The sequence below is a fragment of the Octopus sinensis genome, linkage group LG12, assembly GCF_006345805.1.
Source record: "Octopus sinensis linkage group LG12, ASM634580v1, whole genome shotgun sequence".
NCBI lineage: Eukaryota > Metazoa > Mollusca > Cephalopoda > Octopoda > Octopodidae > Octopus > Octopus sinensis.
The window spans coordinates 48,343,523-48,367,002 of NC_043008.1; the positions used below are offsets into that span (position 1 = coordinate 48,343,523).

At 37.0% G+C, this 23,480-nt stretch overlaps 1 protein-coding gene across 13 annotated transcripts in view; it reads right to left on the reverse strand.

Moving 5' to 3' along the window:
• The window catches only part of LOC115217963 (activated Cdc42 kinase-like), a 334,743-nt gene that overhangs the window by 76,866 nt on the left and 234,397 nt on the right, over positions 1 to 23,480 (reverse strand). For 12 of the 13 annotated variants that reach the window (XM_036507901.1, XM_036507900.1, XM_036507902.1 and 9 more), the window contains one exon: positions 853 to 1,059. In XM_036507901.1, the coding sequence (XP_036363794.1) occupies positions 853 to 1,059 (207 nt within the window). Of the gene's footprint in view, positions 1 to 852; positions 1,060 to 9,265; positions 9,317 to 23,480 lie in introns of those variants that run through there. The other variant, XM_036507904.1, reaches the window with a different exon arrangement.

The following is a 23,480-nucleotide window of genomic DNA, read 5'->3' on the forward strand; positions in this document are numbered from 1 at the left end:
TAGAACAGACTCTTTGGTGGTATTGAGGACATGACAACCTCTCTCTGGTGTTGTACCTTCATAAAACACAGCCAGCACACAGTGTGAAGTGGTTGGTGCTTAGGAAAGACATTTGGCTGTGGAAACCTAACAAAAGTGGAACATAAGTGAGATATGATCCTCACACCTGTTCAGGAGGACAATTACTGAATAAGGATTCCAACCCATGCTGGCATGGATAGTAAAGGTAAAAAGAGGATGGTTTCATTGCTCTCATCCAATACACCACAGACAAACAGAATGTGCAAATCAAAAAGTGGCGTAGTGGGGGGGGGGGGCACCACTTTGTCTCTGAACATTATTTAGGTGATAGACTAGCAAGATTGTTAGCATGCTGGACGAAAATGCTCAGCAGCATTTCTCCTGTCTTTACGTTCTGAGCTCAAATTCTGCCAAGGTCAACTTTGACTTTCATCCTTTCAGGGTCAATGAAATGAATACAAGTTGAGCACTGGTACATTCCTCTGCTCAATAAAGGACTATATGATTATTATTTATTATTTCACTGGAAGCAGTGTGGAAGTCCAGGTTATGCCTGCTAAAATGAGCAGTCAAAACTTTCTCAAAACATCCTATCTTAAAAGTCTAAGTTTATTTTCATACTAATCTACCAATGAGAGTTCTAGAGACATTCGGTGAGAGGAACATTTCAGAGCAGATTACATTAAGAATTTCTGGAACATTCTCCTAATTTGAAATAAAATGCAACTCAATTTTTGCCTAAAAGACAATAAGTATTCATACAAGAACTCATAAAATCTCATTCAATGAACGCAAGTCCAGAGAAGATTCTCAAAAGAAAGCTGGTCTTACCTTGTCATTGTTCTCTGTGGTCCATATTCCTTGCTGAACAATCCCAAATTCCCCTTCTCCCAGTGTTTTATTACAGGAAATAGATTCTGGCGGTATTATTTGTTTTCCAAGTGGTCGAATATATGACACTGGGCGGGGCATCCGCTGTTCAGGAGGAGAAGGGCTCAGAGAACGGCCCATGGAAGCATCACTGGCCCGCAAAATGGCCTGAAACAAAAAAAAAGGAAAATAAAGTTTCAAAATACAATATTACACAAAATTGATTTCAGTTCTATTATATCACGTTAGTATTAATTAAATCAATATTCACTGAGTTTTTATGAGACAACTTCTGAAGTTAAAAACAATTATAAATCAATAATTATGGTGAAACATAATTGAATTTTGCTGGTTAAAACAATTGTTTAATTGGGAAGGAAAAATACTGGACAACAGGATTATTTCATCTCTCTCTCTCTCAAAAATACTCATATTTCATTTCTTTTGCAGTTTTGGTCACAAAACATTCTAGGAAATGATTAAAACTGTTCAAATGTTAATGAATGTTGGCAACCTGGACACACCATTAAGAGAATATTAAACAATAGTTAAGAGATCAATCAGACAGCTTACATGTTCAATAACTTTACAGAGTGAAAATATTCTGAAGACCTATTGAGACAATTCTAAAGATAAGCCAAACAGATAACTAAACTGTTTGGTTAGAGTTGTTGTTATTAATAATTCGATAAAATAAGTACCAGTTGAGTACTGGGGTTGCTGTAATCGACCTACCCCTTCCCCCAAAATTCCAGGCCTTGTACCTATCGTAGAAAGGATTATCAATTTTTTCATCAACCCCAGACATTCAGGGGACTATTTCTGAAACATTAAGCAGATAAGGTAAATCTTATTAGGAACAAAGTGCTAATAATATAATTACCCAAAACCTTATCAATGCTATACTACCTCCCTTTTTTTTTTTGCTGCTTCTTTTTCTTTTTGCTATTGTAAGCTTTAAAACTATCCATCAGAAGGAAAAGGCAGGGCCCATATATGACCTTCCCGGTATGGAGTGGAGATGGGTGTGATGATCAGTCTGAATTTGTGGGGGGTCAACAGCTGATGGACAAACATCGGTAAGGATTATAATTCAGAGAATTGCTTCTCTAAGATTACATAATTAGGGTCCTTAACCAAGGCAATTCTTAGATGGGCCAATCTACTTAGCTCTAAGTTATAAACAGTGGGAGCAATGTAAACTTGACAAATACCTTGCTAGTTTATTCTTCTAAGTTCAATTATTGCTGTGATAACCTCAATAGAGGTGGCATCACTAAAATGGGTTTCTTAAATAATAGTGGTTGTTTAGCTCAATCAGATCTGATTGGGCAGATATATAAAGGATCCTGCCATGACCATCCCATCTTTTTAATATTACATTAGCCAATGTAATTTCTACCATCTTTTTTAAAACAGTCAGGTGTGATTTTAAGAGTTGTCAGCCTGACTGGCTCCCATGCCAGTGGTACATAAAAAGCACCATCCGAACATGGCCAATGCCAGTACTGCTTGACTGGCTCCCGTGCTAGTGGCATGTAAAAAGCACTATCCAAACGTGATAGTTACCAGGACTGCCTGACTGGCCCCCATGCCAGTGGCAGGTAAAAAGCACTATCCAAACGTGATCAATGCCAGACCCACCTGGCTGGATCCTGTGCCGGTAGCATGTAAAAAAACACCCACTACACTCTCAGAGTGGTTGACGTTAGGAAAGGCATCCAGCTGTAGAAACGTTGCCAGATCAGATTGAGCCTGGTGCAGCCACTGGCTCTCCAGACCTCAATCAAACCATCCAACCCATGCCAGCATGGAAAACGGATGTTAAATGATGATGATTAGCCAATGTAATTTCTACCATCTTTTTTAAGACAGTCAGGTGTGATTTTAAGGAAAATCTGGCTACTATTTCTAGCAGTTACTATTTCTACACAGTTGATAGCGGGTTCCACTTGTGACCCACTAGGTTGAGAATCACTATCATCACCACCAGATAGAAAGATAAAAGAACAAATGAAAGAATATTTGAAGTATTTAAAGTAAAAACTGTTAAGGACACCAAATTTATTGGTGAGAGAACTTAAGACAAGACAGACAGACAGACAGACATATTGGTGAGGAGAGTGATAACAAGGAAATGGAGGGTGTTGTTAAATAAAGATAAATGGAACAAACTTACTGTAGCAAGTCAATTTGGTACAGAAGCAATAAGAACCATAGAAAAGCATGTGAAGAAAACTGTGAAACGACCATCTGGTGTTTATCACAGACTAACAACAGCCAGTTGTTACTGGATAGTATTACTGTTAAGTGCAAGGGAAGAATCTTCACCATTGTCAATGTTATAAGGTAAGAGAGATGCAATTAGAAGAACTAACATCAACAAAACTGAAACCAATAGAAAATGTGGTGGAAATAGAATTTTAAAAAGTGTTTTGGAATGTATCCAAGTAATGAGACAATCACAGAAATAGCAGGTGAGACTCACAATACTGGTGTCACACCTGACACAGTGCTGCTATGGCTACACACACATACACACATTGTTAGACCACATACAGAAAATGGCTACTCAGCTGATTGGCATAAAGTCAATCACAAACACACCGCAGCCAACAGACCTGCTCTCTACTCTCCATTCTCTCTATGACTACTACAATTGCCTCTGCTCCCCCCCCCCCATATTGTGTCCACCAGTGCCCCACCCAAGACCCTGCCACTAACTGCCCAACACAGTCCTTTCTCTCCCAGAATATTCGCTCTCAGTGTTTCCATTTCTGCAAGCAGCTTTCCTGCGACTATTCAAGAGTAACATCAACTATGTCCATCTCAGCAGTCTCAGGGGGCCCCTGGAGAGCATGGGGCATAGAGTCCTTCCTTCAACTCTTGGAGGGCTTATAGTGACAAACCCTTCTTCAAACCAAAATAATAAAAAAGAATTATTGGTTAATTCAGGGGTTTGAGTATTTATTAGTGAAATGTTAAAACCAGACATGAAGCTTTCAGCCAGAAATTCTAGGTTGGGAGAAGAGCCAGATATCAACCCCAGAAGGATGAAAAACTAAGTCCACCATGGCTGAATGTGATCTCATAACATCAAGGGCTATAAAGTACAGCATCACTAATGATTCTGTAAATAATAATAATAACAAAAGCACTCGGAGAGCACAGACCTCCGCCAAGCAGATCATTTCCACCCATATACACGCATGCTGAAAATCGCTCAATTTCCCAAACCAATGCTGGCAAAAACATAACCTCCTTGGCAGGGGGGGGGGATAACACAGCCATATGATTTTAAGAAGAAAAAACCCTTTAAAAACAGGAATCATCTGAAGCAGTTCACAACCACCAACATCATCATCAGCAGCATTGTCATTGCTTCCACTTCAACCACATACATCGCCATCAGTGTTATCATGACAGTTACCTTGACAGTCCCTTTCACCACCACAACCAGTATAACCACTGCAATACCACCATCACCACACAACTAACACCACTATTACCCCCATCACCTCAGCATCACACCGTTCCTGTCACCATTATAACCACCGATACTATTTTATCCCCCCCCCCATACTTATCTCGACCATCGACATCATCAACATTGTCTCTAAACAGCAACGCCACCATAGGTTACGTGGAAACGATGTGTTTTCAAGGGAGATAATCAAAGAATGTAACATTGTAATACTTCATGTAAAGTAAACATAACAAATGAAAAATCCTTCAAGAATCCATAAAAATTTCCGGATCACTACCAAAACTACATCAACTGTTCCTTGTGTCATTACCAACTTTTTCTGCAAGTTTCATCAAATACCATTCACAACTTCTTGAGTTATTTTGCGGACAGACGGACAAACCAACGCCAATGAAATCATTAACTTCCTTCCTTGGTGGAGATATAATCATCATAATAATGGTTTCAAATTTTGGCACAGGGCCATCAGTTTTGAGGGAAGGGGAAGTCGATTACATCAACCCCAGTATTTGACAGATACTGATTTTAATCGACCCTGGTGGAATTTGAACTCAGAACATAAAGACAAACGGAATACTGCTAAGCATTTTGTCCAGAGTGCTAATGATTCTGCCAGCTCACTGCTGTAATAATAATAATCCTTTCTTCTAGAGGCACAAGGCCTTAAATTGGGAGAGGGGTACAGTTGATGATATCAACCCCCAGTACTCAACTGGTACTTAATTTATCATCCCCGAAAGGATGAAAGGCAAAGTCGACCTCAGCAGAATTTGAACTCAAAATATAGTAGCTGACGAAATACCGCTAAGCATTTCCGCCCAGTGTGCTAACAATTCTGCCAGCTCACCGCTTTAATAATAATACATTCAGAAAGAGATTCAACACTTAAATGAAAATATGTGAAGAAGCTTTTGTAAACCCTACTTGTCATAGCAGTAAACATGTACAAAAGACTGAGGACGTTTATAATAAAATTGAGAGGAAGATGTGCACAATATTGATCGAGAATGAATTTTTGAAGGGCAACTGGTAGAAATGAACATAATGATAATCTATGTTACCACACGTACACAGTTACTGAATGTAATATATGATGGGTGGGGAATTGGTCGACATTTAAAAAATCTGGTTTAGGGAAAAGTTGCAGATTAAATCAAGGTAGAAATGAAAATAACAGAACTGGAGCAGAAAGCATGTCAGTTATAGAATAACTAAACAAATTCATGTTGTAACTCTAATCAATCTATTAATCGAATAAAATAAAGAAATAATCTATTTCTTACGATGATTATTGAGAAGAAAAAAAAGCAGCTACGGACCATGAATATATAACCTAAAGGCATGTTTTAGAGTAGCAGGTGACAAAGACTTGAATTAAACTAATATACTTGATCTTATCAGATTCTTATGAAAGAAAGAAAATACCAAGAAAATGATCATGGATAATTAATAAAACACTAACACAGAGGACAGGCAATCATCATTTAACGTCTGCCTTCCATGCTAGAATAGGTAGGACAGTTTGACAAGCCAACCAAGCACTGTTTTGGTAGGGTTTGTACGGTTGGATGCCCTTCCTATCACCAACCACCCAGCAGAGTGGACTTAGTGCTTTTTACATGGCACAAGCACAGGCGAGCTCAGTTTTGGCAAGGTTTTTACAGCTGGATGCGCTTCCAAATGCCAACCAACCTGAGAGTGTGGGCTGGGTACTTTCCAGCAGCACCTGCACTGACAGGGTCACCAAGTACTTGCAAGACAAAAAAACCTTTTGAGAGGGGAGGAGGCATTGGAGGAGGTGATCTTGTGTCGGATGATAAAAGGTTATAGTGAGGCAGAAAGACAGGAACAGGTGTCTTGGAGGAGGAGGACTACACAGTTATGGCAACAAACTCAAAGATGGAATATTGTCTGAATAGTTTTTGCCACTAAAATATCAATAACAGATTGCAAATTATCGTTTATTACAGTTTAGTAAAAGAAGAGAGGACACTACAGGTGCTTTTCAGAGATTCTCTGACAGAAGACCTGGTCCTAATGTATACAACAGAGTGGACTTAACCCTTTAGCACTTAAACCAACCACACCAGGCCTAAATGTACTGTTTTCCATTCAAAGTGGCCAGGTCTGACCTCTCACACCTACCCTACAATGTTATTCTAAAAATAAACAATCACATCATCCAAATCTCAAAGCTAAAAGATAATGCAGGATTAACTCAAAACAATGTGAATCAATAAACATTACATCTGAGAGAGTAATTTGTATGCTAAAGGGTCAATTAAAGGCACCCAAGGATCGGATTGTGATTCTAAACCAAACAGATTATGTTTAATCCTAAAACACATTACTATATGACAAATTTCCCAGATAAGTAATGATCAGGAAGAGTCAGCTAAGATAAGTGGACATCACAGAAAAAGCCCATTAATAGAAAAAAAGATTAATTAGGATAATTGTCTCAGTTCATATGTCCTAAACTGTCTCAGTTGAAGCTTTTCATTCTACACTCATTGTTTTTGTTCTTGTAAAGTAAAACACTAAATTCATCTTCAGCTCCAAAATACCGAAATACAGACAACAAAATTATAAAAGAAAAGGAAGAACTATGGAACCTGAGGTTGACAATAGAAATTAACAAACTTCAGGTGTTTAGACAAAAGTGTTGCCGGCAGTTGTCTAAATGCATGTGTGGCTCAAGAATAAGAAGGCATGCAACAAAAGTAATTCCCAAGAGACAACAGAAGTAGGGAATTGTAACTTCAAGAGGCATTAATATTAGTCAAGGTCTAATAGCACTCGCAGAACATCTGTAACAGAACACTTTGCAAGCGAGCCTTCTTGGGTGCAGGAGGGCGGGGAACATACAGAGTCGGTGTTCTCCGTTTGTGTAGTTGTTTACAGTCAGAGGTGAATAAAACATTGTTCTCACTAAAATGAGAACAAGTTTCAAGTTTCTTACAAGACTTCAATCTGATAATAATGACAAAACAGAAGTGGAGAAAAGAGGAAGAAACTAGTAATGTGATTACCAGATGTGTGTGTGTGTTAAACTTGGCCTTCGTTTAACAGAACATGCCAAAGGAATTGTGTACAGGATGTAACAAGAATGAGAAACAAAAGCATAGATAGCATTGCTTAGATTCAATCTTGTTTTTATCTTCAGAAAGTCTGAATCAGTGTAGTATCCTACCATCTTCAGGTGTTATTTTTTCAAATTCCTCTCTCTCCCTCACACACACACACACACACGCAAGCATATATTTGTTATGGTTAATATTCAAATAGAGAAACAAGAAGCAAGTTTGCCATTGAAAGCCCAACCCAATCAATACATAATCATTCAGAAGTTACTCAGTTATCCAACTATGATGGATCAATATTTGCTAATCCATTTCAAGAATTACATAAAATATAAAATCTCTTAACAAAAAATAGCATGAAAGCTTAAAATAGACACCACTGCTCCAGTATGACCAAACTAAAGATTTTGGTGATAACCAAGTAACAATTTCTTTAATGAGATGTAAAAAAAATAAAAAAATAGACGTACTCATTTGTTTCATATGGAAATGTAAATAATAAATTCCAACTTTAATCAATTATTAATAAACCACAGACACAGGAATTCTTCAAACAACTCGGTCATTTCAATAGTAATGTCTGACAACACTAGCGCCACACATACTGATTACCATAATAATTACAATAATTTAAAAAGAACCAAATTTGATATTCTATCATTAGAATATTGATGTCATGTATTTGTACAAAAGTTTGATCTTATTTTCTTATTCTAAGATCAATAAAAGGATGAATATTTTGATTGCTGGAATTACAGAGCAATGCCTTGAATAGATTTCAAGTCCAATCTCATTAGCAATGGACCAATGAAGATGCTTTCCTGAAGCAGGAGGACAATCCTGGTAACATCCGAATTTGGTTCATGGCAGTTCTACAAATGATAACGTTGCTTTCAGGCCTTCAAAATATTTACCAAATTTGTTCCAAGTTATTCCTATACAAAATATGTCCTTATTATTATATTTTCTCACTGTTTGCCATGTAAAACAAAATTCAAAATACATCATAACAAGTTATCATTTATAGCTGGTGCTTTCAATTCAGAGGCTAACTTATCAATACCGGCTCTCAAGTTAAACAGTTGTATTTCTGGTTGATGTAATGCTACAGTGATAACTTGTTTTGGTTTTCCTCAAATAGTTTACAATCACTAAATACAGAAATGTCAACAAAAAAATGTTCACAACATAAAGTAAACTAACATTATTTACATTCGACGGATATTTGTCCTCATCTTCTTTGTTGTTAACACGTTTCGGCTGATTTACCCTCCAGCTTTCATCAGGTGTCTTGGGGAAATTTCGAACCTGGGTACTCATTCCTAAGGTATTTTTTAATGTTGTTATTATTATTATTACTATTACTGTTCAGGTCACTGCTTGGAATCAAACTCGGAATCTTGGGGTTAAGAGCGCGAACTACTAATTCCAAGATTCCGAGTTCAATTCCAAGCAGTGACCTGAATAATTATAATAATAACATTGAAAAATACCTTAGGAATGAGAACCCAGATTCGAAATTTCCCCAAGACACCAGATGAAGACTGGAGGGTATATCAGCTGAATTTTGTGTTAACAACAAACAAGATGAGGACAGATATCCATCGAATGTAAATAATGTACATAATTCCTAATCTCTTAAATATAGAACTGTAAAGTAAACTAACTTGCAACAAAAATAATTTTTCTGAGTTTTTAAATTATGAACCAAAACAAATTTTTTCAATTTTTTTTTTTTTATATCACCTGAAATATGGTGAGTAGAGAAAATAAAAATTTATAAAGAAAAACTAGTGTACAATACCAGAGTTTTATTGGCTCCTACACTTGCGATGGCCATTTTTGGAAGCTGATAAATATTGATGCTAATGTAGTTGATATATTTCAGTAAAAACCCAACAACCACTGGTTTACAAGACAAGAGTCTTTATGTGAGATGACTGATCTAAAGGAAGAAGAAAGTTTCAACAGAAAGCTTCCTGCTTATCAACTTCACCTTTTCCCCACCCCCTAATCTCCTACACTACATATTTCAATAACGTGCATCAATGAAAGGTTTCTCTGACCCTCATTCTTCTACCAACTTCGGTGTATTTCATAGATCTCTCTCTCTCTTTCTCACACACACACACACACACACATGCACATTGCTCCTTTTTCTGGCTTAACAATCCAGTCACTGTTGTAACTAACCAAACATTCCTATGCAGAAGACTAACACGTAACCAGCATCTAAAAACATATCAAGAAAACAGAGCCCGCAGCTGCTTAGAAGTATCACCCAGCTGAAATCTTCACTTACACAAATGCTACACTTTACAATATCCAGTTTACCTTTCTTAGAGACCGTTTATTATTGATAACGGTGAGGACTCTCTGAAAGAAAATACACCAGACCTGAAAATGCCTCAACCACAAACTATAGATATGCACAGCTTGCTCCCACAAACTGCCCATCACTTTCAATAGCAGCAGCAGCAACAACAACAAAATGAATTTCAAAACGTTGTCCATTTGAAAGACAAATCTTTGTGTGATCAGACTACAACCACTGGCTCAGTGGATGTTCCAGTAAATTCCAGTTTCTCTTCTGCCAATAAATAATTTAAAGGGGTTGAGTCAACTGATTACTTATTTCAGTTGGTTCTAATTGATTATCTTCCTCCTCCTCTTCCACAAATGTGTGGCTTTCTGCCAACTTAGAAATCGTTATTACATTAATGAATTAATGGCTGAGTATTTGAGAGAGAAAGAGAGAGTTAGAGGAGTTTGTTAGAGCATCAGATGAAATGCCAAGCAGAATGTCTTGCAACTCTTGCCTTCAAATGCAGACACAGCCTGTATGGGTGATAGACTTAATCCACCCCCAGTTTAACAGAACCACCTGGTCTTTTGGATAGCTGTTAGCAGAGGCCAAGCAGTATCCAAGCCAGCTCCCTGATTTAAGGATACTTTCCTCTCCTCCCCCCATCACTTCCAGAGGCCCAGTAGTAACAGTGGACAATAATCTAAGTGTATTATAAAGTCCCACATGGCCCATGGTAGAATGAGATACACAATACCACGGGTATGACATCAATTTATCAAGTGTGCCTGCTCACAGATGCTTTGGTCCCTATTTCCCAAGATCTGGGCGAACCACTAAACGCAGAACTGTCCTCAGCAGAAAACAACATCTTCAGTGGATCTGAACTTTCAAACTAAAAGCGAACAACCCAATACTTTAGTCACATCTGAGATGATGATAGTCTTATCTGCAGTTTCCATCTCATTTTCAAGTGGCCCATGGTTGGATTTCAGCTCAGCACTGACCAATTATACAACATCCCTACAGATTAGAGCAAAGAACTAATACTAAAACTTTATGCTACCTATTTACAAAAGCTAAGTGTCTTGCTAGGAAAATGAAAGAAAAGCATTATTAGTCACCCACTTCTAGTCACTGCCACCCCATCACCCTGTATTCTACTTCAGCCATGTTTAATGATGATAATAATAATACTCCATGTATGAAAACCTTCTGACACCCACTTACATGAAGTAACAAATAGAGAGGAATTTGTTTTAAATGAATTACCAACAGCCAAGAACCAATTAACAATATTTATAATGCAATGTTCTTTAATAGGTTGCTGTTTTTGTTTGTGATGTTTATCATATTTTATTCTAACTTTCATAAATCTTTATTACATGGCTACAAACTCTACACAAAAGCCGATTAACAGTAAAAATAATTGCACACGAGTTTAGGAAGAATTTCAGTTGAACAGTCTATGTTAAAACTTTGACAAAACACGATGAAGAAAGCGTTGTTTGTTCCACTGTCCTAGTGAAAAACTGAACAGGAAAGCATTCATGGCATACTTTCAAAACAATGGCTTAATCATTTCAAGAATGCACTATTATTATTATTATTATTATTACTGTTAAGTAAAAATATTACTGAATGAACACTAACATTCCTCATTACAATCATCATAAATATCACTTGCCATTGGACATTACAAGAGACAGACAAGGACTTATCTATTTGGGCCTCGTCCAACCAAGTTGAGGGAGGACAGATACTGAGTAGGCATAGACTCACTTGAAATTTACTTTTTTTTTTCTTTTCAATCAGACTTTAATGAGAATGAAACTCCTACTTCTATGACATGTTATCCATCTCAATAAGTGTGCACCAAACTTATCAAATGGCTCTTGTTTTTCAAGAAATATTTACTATTTACAATAAGCCCTTCTGGCTGGTAAGTCACAAATTACTGGAATTCTAATTCAGTTTCTAAAAGAACCATTTCACAAGCACACACAGGGTAAACACTGTTCGTTTTTATCTTCAGCTTCTACTAGTAACTTCAAAAACTAAATGCTTATTTGTATTTGTTTAATTGATAGTTATCTCAAGAATTCCAAACCACTTTTTAGTTGGTCTCATCATTAGGCTGGGAAACTGAATAGACCATTGAAAGAAGATAAGAAAATCAACAGTGGAGCCATTGCCGCAATGAAATGTTATTCAGCTTTATTTTTTATCATGTTCCAATTCCGTGATCCAGCAAACTCAAACTTTAGACATTCCATCAAATCAAAAACTCACAGGCAACAAATCTCAGAAATAACAATTTTTTCAATTTCAATACAACTACTTGCTGCCGGTGAATACAAGACATCACATGTCATAGTTGTAAGTGAGTGTCACTGTCATTTATAGCCAATGTCCTATGAAAATCTGGGACGGGGGGGGGGACATTACCTTGCTTGGAAACAGGTAAAGGTTGGTGACAGGAAGGGCATCCAACCTTATGTCTCAACAAATTCCATCTGGTCCATGTTAAGATAATGTTGAGGATTATCAATCATATGGAATAAAACTAACAATGAATAATTAAGAGATTTTCAGTATTTCAAGATCTGTGGCTAACTTCAGTAAATTATTCCATAGGACAAATTAAAGATTTAACATTATTAATTTCCATATGATTTTGGCATTGTCTTGTACAGAAGACTAGCTCAAAATTTAAATAATTTTCTAATATACATGTAAAAATACCTTGTATTGTTTGGGGGGGGGGGCGAGGAGACACAGGATGTTAAGTTGTTTTATGCTTTACTCAAAGGCATTAGCATTGAGTGCAGTGAAAGAGCAAAATATAACAGGATCAAACCAAAAGAACTGAATTTCTAACATTGACACAAGATCACAAGATTCAAAGAGGAGGATAAGGGGAGAGTAGTCCCCTACCGGCCTCAGAAGAGTGAAAGGTAAAGTGGATGCTGGAGGGAGAGAGCTTCGTAAATGGACACAACTAAATAACCACAAAGCATTTCATCAACAGCTCTGATATTATTTCTACCCACTCTCTGCTGTACAGACTATTTTATAGTTGTCTACAGAACAGGAGTGAAGCTAGATTTAAAATGCTAAACCAATAAAATAATGATTTGGAATTAATAAGGATTTGAATAAGTAGCAAGCTTTAAGAAAATAAGAACTGAGGTGATGCCCCAGCATGGCCACAGTCCAAGATAAAAAATATATACATTTATAACAGGAGTAACAAAGACCCAGTATACTATTTAATAGAAAACAAAAGGTAGAGTGAGCAGCCACAGAGAAGAGTAAAGACACAGCATGGTGCTGGATCTCCTCAAGATGAAGGTTGTCTCAGAACATCTAATTTCTTTGACTAATGCAACAATCCTAAAGAAAACTAACAAGCTACTGACCACCCCACAAATCTCACTCTCTCTCTCTCTCTCTCTCTGCATGCATGTGCTTGTTAGACCAGCAAGTTGTAATATATCCTTGAAGAAAAACTAATATAGACAGAATGGTCCCAGTGAGAATGCTAAGTGAATTACCCTCAACAATAATACAACTTCTTAAAAGCCATTCTTGTTGTTATAGAAACAAAGTTCTAAGCATGCAAAAATGATAATGCTGACACAACCATTCCAAATTGGCAGAGAGAGACACAAAGTAAAAAAAAAACATCAAATTTGAAATTATAGCAGACTATTCATATAAACAGTGCATCCAGTTAAGAAATGGATCCACAAGAAAGGTCAGCCATAATGAAACCTAAACAAAACAAAGTTAAGGTGGGAGGGAGAAAGCGACAGACAGACAGACAGACAGAGTTTGCCACACAGAAAATCCATCAATTTGTTTATATCAAATATAACAAGAGCGCAAACCTCTGCCAGGACAACACCAATGTCCTCTCAACAATTAGCCAGAGATGATTTTTAAAATGAGAATATCTAAAATAAACTCGACTACTCTCACAAACGGGAATACTAAAATTGAATTGGACCGCTCTCAAAAATTAAATAAAACAAAAAACAGAAAAATAATCCAGAATCCTTGTCTGGAACCAGATCAATCCTCAAATCTACTCAGTTCATGCCAGTCACAAGGCCAAACATCCTTGAAAGTTTCATCCAAATCCATCCAGCGGTTTTTGTGATATCTTGTCTACAGACAAACAAATAAACATGACTGAAAACAATCCCTCCACCTTCGTTAAGGCGGAGGCAATAAATAAACATCTCCAAATCTAAATAGACTCAACTCCGACTGTATAAACTGTTTCCTACTTATCTTTATAAAGTAAACCTGCCAATCAGAAAAATATTTATCCATAACAGCAATTCTTTTTATAGGAGAATCCAATACCTCACTCCAAACCAACACCATATTTAGGTAACATCATTAAGGCTAGTTGGCCATCTAAACAAGCTCAAGAGGAAAAAAAAATAAATAATCTTTGCCTTCAACAAATCTTTATTCCCATGTTCTCAAGGTGCAATTATTTTACTTTCCTTTACTCCTGGTGGGAGGGGGGCTGGCTCAAGTGTTCAAGGTATACAGAATATATAAGTGAGACCTCTGTCTATATAAATATGCCTTATGTGTTGCCAAGTATAATAAAAAGTATGTGAGAGCTCTCTATATGTAGAAACATGTTTTATGTACAGTGTAAATATTTGTTAAATTTTATGCGACAGGTACTTATTTTACAACTGTGGAAGATTAAATGGAAATGTTAACCTCTACAATATTTGGACTCTGAAAACAAAAGGGACACAGCTAAAGACTACAAAATATTATTGACAGCCACTTTACCGATTCCGATAAATATCAGAAACTGAAACAGTGAATGAAAGGTTTCTAACAATGGTCACAGTGACACAAAACCTATTTTATTATATATGAGGTTTGATCACTGCATCAAACTAAATTATTTAGTTCAATCAGAGATGACTGATTTATTGATCAAACTACTAAGCTCAATCAATCATTATTATTGAAAGGACAACAGTTTGATCAATCTTTTATCACAGCCCTATTACAAAACATTAAGTACTGACTGATGAGAATTATCCTTGGTAAACATTAACGAAACTTCTTTTATACTCTGAGTAAACTCCAAAATACAAGATAAGTAATAATGGCCTGCGTCACTAATTTATAAAATACTACCAATTAGAGTTCCAGAGCCCGAAATTTAAAATTTTCATCCCTCATCGTAACCAAATTTATTGAATTAGTCCATAATGAAGACTTGCCTCAACTTTTAAGTAAACATACCAAATACAATCTATTGCATACAACTAATGTTATCAAATTAACAATGGAGCCACTGTATAGTCATTCAACCTGCTTGAAATAACAGCCAACTCACCCTCAAGTCACATTTTACCTTCTAATGAAAACAAAAAGGCCACATTGACTGATATGGTCCTATATGCTTCAGGAAAGAGAGGGACAGACATGGCTGGAATGCATCTGAACTTAAAGGCTTTCACGGTCAAAGTTGACCCATGGTTATACAATACCAACAACTAATCCAATGGGATTTAAAACATGGCTAATTCCAAGACACACCAAAACCATTTTCAATATAAAACCAACATTGGGGATGAAAATATTTATTCAGTGAATGGTGGGCCCTGGTTGACCTCCCCCAACATAATGAAATATCAAGTTTACTGCCATCACCTTATCTTACACATAACAACAACTGACACAGTTATAGGCCTACTTCAGGGCTGCAGATGTTTTTTAAGGAAAAAAAATCTACAAAATCAGGATACATTTCAAGAAAATATCTAAAACAAAAACTATCAGCTTCCTTAATAGTTCCTTATTTTTAATTCCATATCAAATAACTATACACTGATAACAAGATACAGGCCTGTTTATTTTAATTGACCAATATTTAGAAATTAAAGAAAAAAAAAAAAACTAAGTTAATGATTACAAATAGGCTTCCAGTAGTCAGTTTGCAGAAGAAATGTTCCATGTTGCAAGATATTTGAGTCGTAGAGATTCCTATCAACAGACCAAACATAAATAAACTAGCATGGAAAAAAGCCATAAACCAGAACAGGCTAAAAATAAGTTCTTGGAGTACAATTTTTTAAAGATCTGTGCACCACCACCACCATCTGTTCAAGATTACTAAGGCCAAAACAGAAAATTATGTGTGCTTGAATTTAGGAAATAATTAAAATTATCGACTTCATTATTATCATTACTGGTGGGTGGGTGAATATTGGAACGGTCAGCACAAGTGAGGAGAAATTTTAAAAAAAAATAAAAGTATTTAAAAATAAAAAGAGTATTTCTGTTGAGTAATCTGTCATTGCAATGTGTTTGAAAATATAACCTTAAGAAATCAGGAGGTTGATTAGGAAGCAGATATGTTAAGGGTTTAGGGTCTGGCATATAATCAGCTGTTTACAGGCAGGATACAGCAGCAACATTTCTAGAATGTGAAGGATTCCTGTTTTACAAGAGAGTAGAACCCAAAATTAGCCACACTATCAACAGATACTGGAGTGATACAGGGAAAAGTTTAAAACAGAACATAATCCTTATGAATTGATTAACTTCACTCACGAAACGATGGTACAACAAGATGTCCATTCATCTAGTTGACCTCAACAGGGATAAACTAAGGATTTTAATCAAACATGCACAAAAAAAAAACAAGGTCTGGTTTAATAGGATTTTTTAATAGAATTTAAAAATGCAAAAGTAATTAGGATTATTTTCCTGCTTGTGAAGATAAGCCAAGATAAACCCAGAACTATTTCATTATCATGTTTCTTTAAAAATAATTGCCAATATATGGTAAATGACCAAAGTATAGTAGTTGTAGTGAGACAAGAAGGCAAACAAGATATTAATTTATCTAAACAGTATTAGCAAAAACAAATGTTTCTAACTTAGATTTGCTGATCTGCCTTTAAAAAAACCAGTAGTTATGAAAGGCAGCAACACATGGCCTGGCCCCCACTAACGGAGGAGGAGGAGGCGGAGGCAGAAGTTAATGGAATTTCCTGTCAGTCACCTAGTTTGACAGGAAAAAACACTGGTTGTTATATACTCAGTGTGCAGCAGCAGCAGCAGGAGAAATATGAAATAGCACACAAGTCACAACAGTAAAGTGGTGGGGGTTGTGATGAGGGGTGGGTGGCGGCGGAGATGGCAGTCATGCTGGTAACCTAAGTGAAGGGCTCACTTAACTACATACCATGTCATTATATCAGTCTCAGACAACTTATTACACTGGCAAGTCACACACACTCACACACACTAAGTATTACTAAATCTAAACTGGCAAACAGTGAACCTTTATGTGATTGCTCAACCAACTAGAAATAGCAGCCAAATCTCCTTCATAGTCTATTCTGCCAGTTCAAAACGGTTGTGGAAAATAAAGAGGATGGGCCCTGGTGCATCATGGCTGCCCTGAGATTCACTTTTTGCATTAATTTCAGCTGAAATACGACACTGCCTTTGTTTCAATTAATTTCTAGAAGAAGAAAAAACAACCCCAGTTATTCATCTGGTGTTTGTAAGAGAACATTGAAATTTAATGGAATGCTTTGATGCAGGGCAGTTTAAAACTAGAAATTTACATCAGAGAACCAGGGGGCAGTCTTGGGTATGATGGTATCAAAAGATTTATACAACGGCCAACGTTGAGCTGTTATTACATTAAGACATCTAAGTGATTGCTAGAAACAGCCCATCTATCCCACAACCGACTTCAAAAGAAGGACAATGTACTATGTAGTCATAATTGACTGAAAGAAAAAAATGTTGGATGGTCACAGCTGAAAAAGCTCTGATCGAGATTGACCCAGGGCTAAACAACCACATCTAATGATTCTGCTCCTTAAAAATATCCCACACTCTTCAGTGATGCCGTTCACGTTATGGATGATGGATGTAATTAAGGACAAACAAACTTTTTACAAACTTAAAAAATTTCTAGGCTTTTTATATTTTTGGCAAAAATCCATTCTGCTGTTTTTCTAGAATTGGAAAGTGTTTTTAAAATTTTCAAAAGCATTCCAACCATGACTCTCTCTTCTTTCTGTGTGTTCAAATTTCAACACAACTAGAGACAAATCAAAACTTAAATTTAATTTGTGATGAAATGTATTATCATTTAACATCTGCCTCCCTTGCACGTAATGGGTTCTGGAAATACCACACAACCAAACCACTAACAAGGGTCATTTTAATCCTTTAGCATTTAAACCAGCCACAACTGGCCAAAATATTCTGTTTTGTGATCAAACTAACCAGATCCGGCCTCTCACACCAGCCCTATAAAATCATTCTAAAAATTAAGTTACCTCACCAAAATCTCATAGCTAAAAAATAACGCAGGATTAATTCAAAATAAGCATTACTGTGGAGAGAATAATGTGAATGCCAAAGGGTTAAGGTATGGTCACCTCGGGTAGTTGCTTGAGGGCCTCACAGATCTAAGGGCCCAACAGTCATAAGAAAATGTTGTAACCCTTTACTCAGTGACCTGTATTGCTGTTAAGATGGCTCTGCCACTAATAGAAAACTACCAGGTATTTAGATAACATCACCTGAAAAGACCGAATATGGTCAAAACAAACGAGCTTGAAAGGAATTCTTCAGAAATTGACATTTTTCTTTTCATTTTATATTGTCTCTATTTGAGGTGAAATCTGAAGGTACCATGGGTAGGTGTCTACTACTATGGCCTTCATCTGACCAATGCTTTATAAATAAAATTGGTCCAACAGAGTACATCTATGCATATCAACCAACAAACAAACCTCCAGATGGTAGCCCAATAATCTGCTAGAAATAGGAATCAGATCACACCTTAACCATATCAAATAAGGGGACACATTGTACAATATCATCCTAGATACACTGTTGCCTTTATATAAAAGATGTGATAAGAGACTATAGTTCTTGATAAACAGATGGATGGTCACAACCAGAAAGCAAAGGTTCGTTCAGTCAACACCGACATGACATATCTCTCCACTTCATGAAGAACACACTGCATCATGGTTCTCAAACCATTTCCACTCATTTACCTCTTCTCCTCAATGTATTTTACTATTTACTCTGCTCCTTACTCCCATGCTACAAATATAGCTACTCCCACCTACCCTTATATAATACAAAGCAGCCAGGTTTCTCCTCTGTAGTAAGACATTTGTACCCAGCCATCTATCAAAACTTTTGCCCCTAAACAACTGGCAATAAAACCACCTCCCTCTCTACTACAACCCCACTCAGTCTCAAGGGTCTTTATCTGGTGACCTCACTGGTGCTGGTGCATAAAAAAAAATGCACCTTGTACACACTGTAATAGGGGTGACATCAGAAAATGCACTCAGTTGTAGAAACCAAACAAAAACATTGAACTTCAACACAATCCTCTCCAGCTCATTGGATTATATCAAACCATCCAGATCGTTATACATAAAAGCAGATCTATGCCCAAACACTGCCTTACACACACACACGCTGATGAAGATACTCCATATGAGTCAATACTCAAGGAGTACTTTCAGTAGCTATTATGTATTGCAGTTTATTAGGTTTTTAAATTTACTTACACACTAGAGTATTTCCTTTATTAATAATAACGAGTAAATTTATTTCTAGATTGAATGTTGAGGAAACAAGTTCAAACAATCCTGCTGTTAACTTTCCTTTATACAGTTTCACCAACATCAAGTTTATGCTGTTCCTATACAATGGAGTTTGTAAAAATTCCAGTCATCTCCATACTTAATAGTCCTTGCTGATAGAGTATCATCCTTTCTACTACAAGCACAAGGCCTGAAATTTTGGGGGAGGGGAATAGTTGATTACATCGACCCCAGAGCCCAACTGGTACTTATTTTACTGACCCTGAAAGGATGAAAGGCAAAGTCAACTTTGGTGGAATTTGAAGATCAGAATGTAGCAACAGGTGAAATACCTTTTTTTTTTTTTATTGCCCACAAGGGGCTAAACATAGAGGGTACAAACAAGGACAGACATAGGTATTAAGTCGATTACACCGACCCCAGTGCGAAACTGGTACTTATTTAATCGACCCCGAAAGGATGAAAGGCAAAGTCGACCTCGGCAGAATTTGAACTCAGAACGTAACGGTAGACGAAATATGGCTACGCATTTCGCCCGGCGTGCTAACGTTTCTGCCAGCCCACCGCCTTTACAACAGGTGAAATACCACCAAGCATTTCATCCAGTGTGCTAACGATTCTGCCAGCTGACCAGCTTTTTGATAGAGTATAATGGTGACATGGAAAACACTGGAATCGACTCGACTACAAAACATTCACTACAAATGATTGATGGTTTTACAATGCAAGTATCACTGTTGTACTTAACTCAGTAAAGATGTCATTCTGGTAAATGTAGGACTTTCAGGTTATAAAAAAAAAACATTGTGTGTGTGTATAAGTACATCATCATCTTTATTTTCATGTCCGCTTTTTATTATCATCATCATTTAACATCCGTTTTCCATGCTGGCATGGGTTGGATGGTTTCACTGAAAACTGGTAAGCTGGGGAGCCACACCAGGTTCCGACAGCTTGGTGCCTTCCCTAACGCCAACCACTCTGAGAGTATAGTGGATGTGTTTTTTTTTACATGCCACAGGCATGGATGCCATTGACCTGACACCAGCATCGGCCATGACTACGGTCTCACTTGGCTTAACAGGTCTACACAAGCATGGTACTGGGTCATGCCGTAAATAAGGCAGTTTTTGTTCAATTGTATGAACTAAAAGTCAGAAGGGAAGGGATAAACTACCTGCATCAACTTCCTTTAAAAGCAGGTAGTAATTTTCCCTTTCCTTATTCTTAGTGCAAGTTTTGAAGAGTGCAGTTCAATCTTAACTTTTTTTTTTCCAAAGCATATTCAGCATATTTTGCTTTATGAGTTCAATAAAGGCAACAACACAACGGAAAATGCGAGGAATATTAATGCAGTATATGGGGATTGGATAATAAGCATAAGCCAGTGTGAATGGTGGTTCCAGAAATTCCAAGCTGGAAATTACAGCCTAGAAGACAAGCCTCGTCCTGGAAGATCTGTGGAGCTCAACAAGGACATCCTGCAAATCCTGGTGGAACAAAATCCTATCATAACTGTTGAGGAACTAGCAGAGAAGCTTGGATTCAATCAGTCATTCAAGTTAGCAGTAAAAAGAAAACGACCATCTCTGGTTTCAAGAGGAAATGTATTCTGCCATCAGGATAATGCTCAGCCGGATACAGCGAGGATGACATTCCTAAGGCTGGCTCAGTTTGAATGGGAAACGATGCCCCATCTGATTATCATTTATTCTGCAATCTTAAAAATCATTTGGACAGAAAAAATATGAATTCTGTAGACAAGGTCAGAGAACAATACTGGTGGAGTAGGTTCCAGCATGGACAAGTGAATTTTGGAAGAGGGGCCTTGCAAGTCAACCCGATAGATGGAAGAGCATTGTAGAAAATGAAGGAGAGTATATTTTAGATTAAAACAGAACTTTATATTAATTTTGAAAAATAAAAGAACTATTTAAAAAAATCACATTATTTATGGGATGACCCAATATATTGCCCAAGGTCTCGGTCACCTGTCACTGTCTCCACGAGGCCCAAAGCTCCAACAGTGCCTTTTACATACCACCAACACAGGTGCCACTCAGATGGCACTGGCATTTTGAATGAGTCAAATGAAATTCAATGGGTAGACTTTCTACACCCAGATACTCTTCCCATTGCTGGCCATCACTTATTTCCAACTAAGGTAATATGACCAGGCAGGTTTTCACAGAAGATTGAAAAAAAAAACGACACCGCTTGTATGATGGTGACACTCATTTACATCTATCATGCAACGTCAAGACAAAGACATACCGGATGCTACACAATTTACATCAACCATCTCCACTCACAAGGCTTTGGTTAACCTTAGAGTACAGAAGAACACACTTGCCAAAGGGACTTAATCCAAAACCACATAGGAAGTGAATTTTCTATGCATGCATGCATACATGCTTGCATGTATGTATGCATAGCTGAATGTTGAACAAGTTTGCTATGTAACAACACCATTCTGGGTCCGATTGATCTCACCATGCAGCTGTGGCAGGCAACTGTCTTCTATTATGGATGCAAGTTGAATAATACTTTGCAAGCATAATTTTGTAGACAAAAGCTGTTTCGTGTGTCTGTCCCACTCCATGTCAAGTGTTTTGACACAAAACTGCCAATTTAGAAGAAAAGAATTTGGTGCTGGGTCAAAAAAGATAATTTAACAAATGCATGGAATCAAGTCAGACACACAAGAGAAAATAAAAACGTATGACATCTGGTGGTTTACAGTTCAAACCCTAGCACAGCGGATTCGAAAGTGATAAAACAGGACAAAAAAAAAACAAATAAAAAAAAACATTTTAAATTCCAGTAAATTATCTAAACAGCTCTGAATTTACAGATATGTGATTAGAATGTCACAGGAAAGAATCACAAAATGGATTCTTCAAGCCGAGCCAACTAGCAGAAGACCCAAGGGTAGACCAGGAATGGGACGGTTGGATAATATGCACAGTTCCAGTTGATCACACTTAGGATCCCAACCAGAAAGTCTAAGGACAGTTGCTTCTGACAGGACCCTATGGGGGAAGGCGCCTGAAGACTCTACCCTTCAGGACCCTCACAGGGATGGTAAATGGAAAAGATGGATGGATAACTAATTAAAATTAGACTAATTCAACTTGTTATGTCAACTGATTTAACCATTTCATGACCAAATGTCTGTTGTAATGTCTATCCCAGTAAATTCTTAAATAATAAAGAATTTAGTAAAATAACTGCATTTATTAAGTTGGTGGGTAGAGCATAATATGAAATTTTGATGGAAGGTTTTAATTTAGATCCCCTTAAATCAGTGTATTTGCATCATGGAACCAGGTGGCAAGCTGGGGTACGTTGGTATGACTAGCACTCCATTGATTACAACGATGCGGGTTCCGGTTGACCTGATCAATCAGACAACCTGCTCTTGTAATTAATGAGCACATTGCTGAGCAGCACTGCACAGACACACCTACCCTTGACATGGTTCTCAGGAAGATTCAACATGACACACTGTTGGTCCTTTGAACTACAGGTACAACTAAGTTTTGCCACTTGAATGTATCAGAGCAACATGAAATAAAGTATCTTGCTTAAGGATACAATGCACCACTGGGGATCGAACACACGATTTATAAATTCTGAACCGAACATCCTAACCATTAAGCCATGCTGCAAGTGTTGGTATGGAAAAGGTTAATCAATGACCACACACCAAGTTAAATGGTTTAATCAATGTCCACAAACTTAGCAGCCAAACAAGATAATTCTCAAGATATAATATCAAGCAAACTTTAAATTTCTACAGAAGCCTGTAAAAAAAAAGAATCATAATACATTTTTTTTTTTATAGCTTCCATTTCCAAACATAAACTGTCACCAGTAGCAACATTAACTCTCATCCTCTCAGAATTCATAAAATATAAGTCATCAAAAAGCAGTTCTCTTCTTCTTCCAAAAGAGGAAAATAAAAATTCTATAATAAACCAAATTCCTGATATTCTAGAGAATGATCCAACTGCTATGAAAGACCAACATTGTCCAACAAAGTGAAATTTGGTGGTGCTGCACAC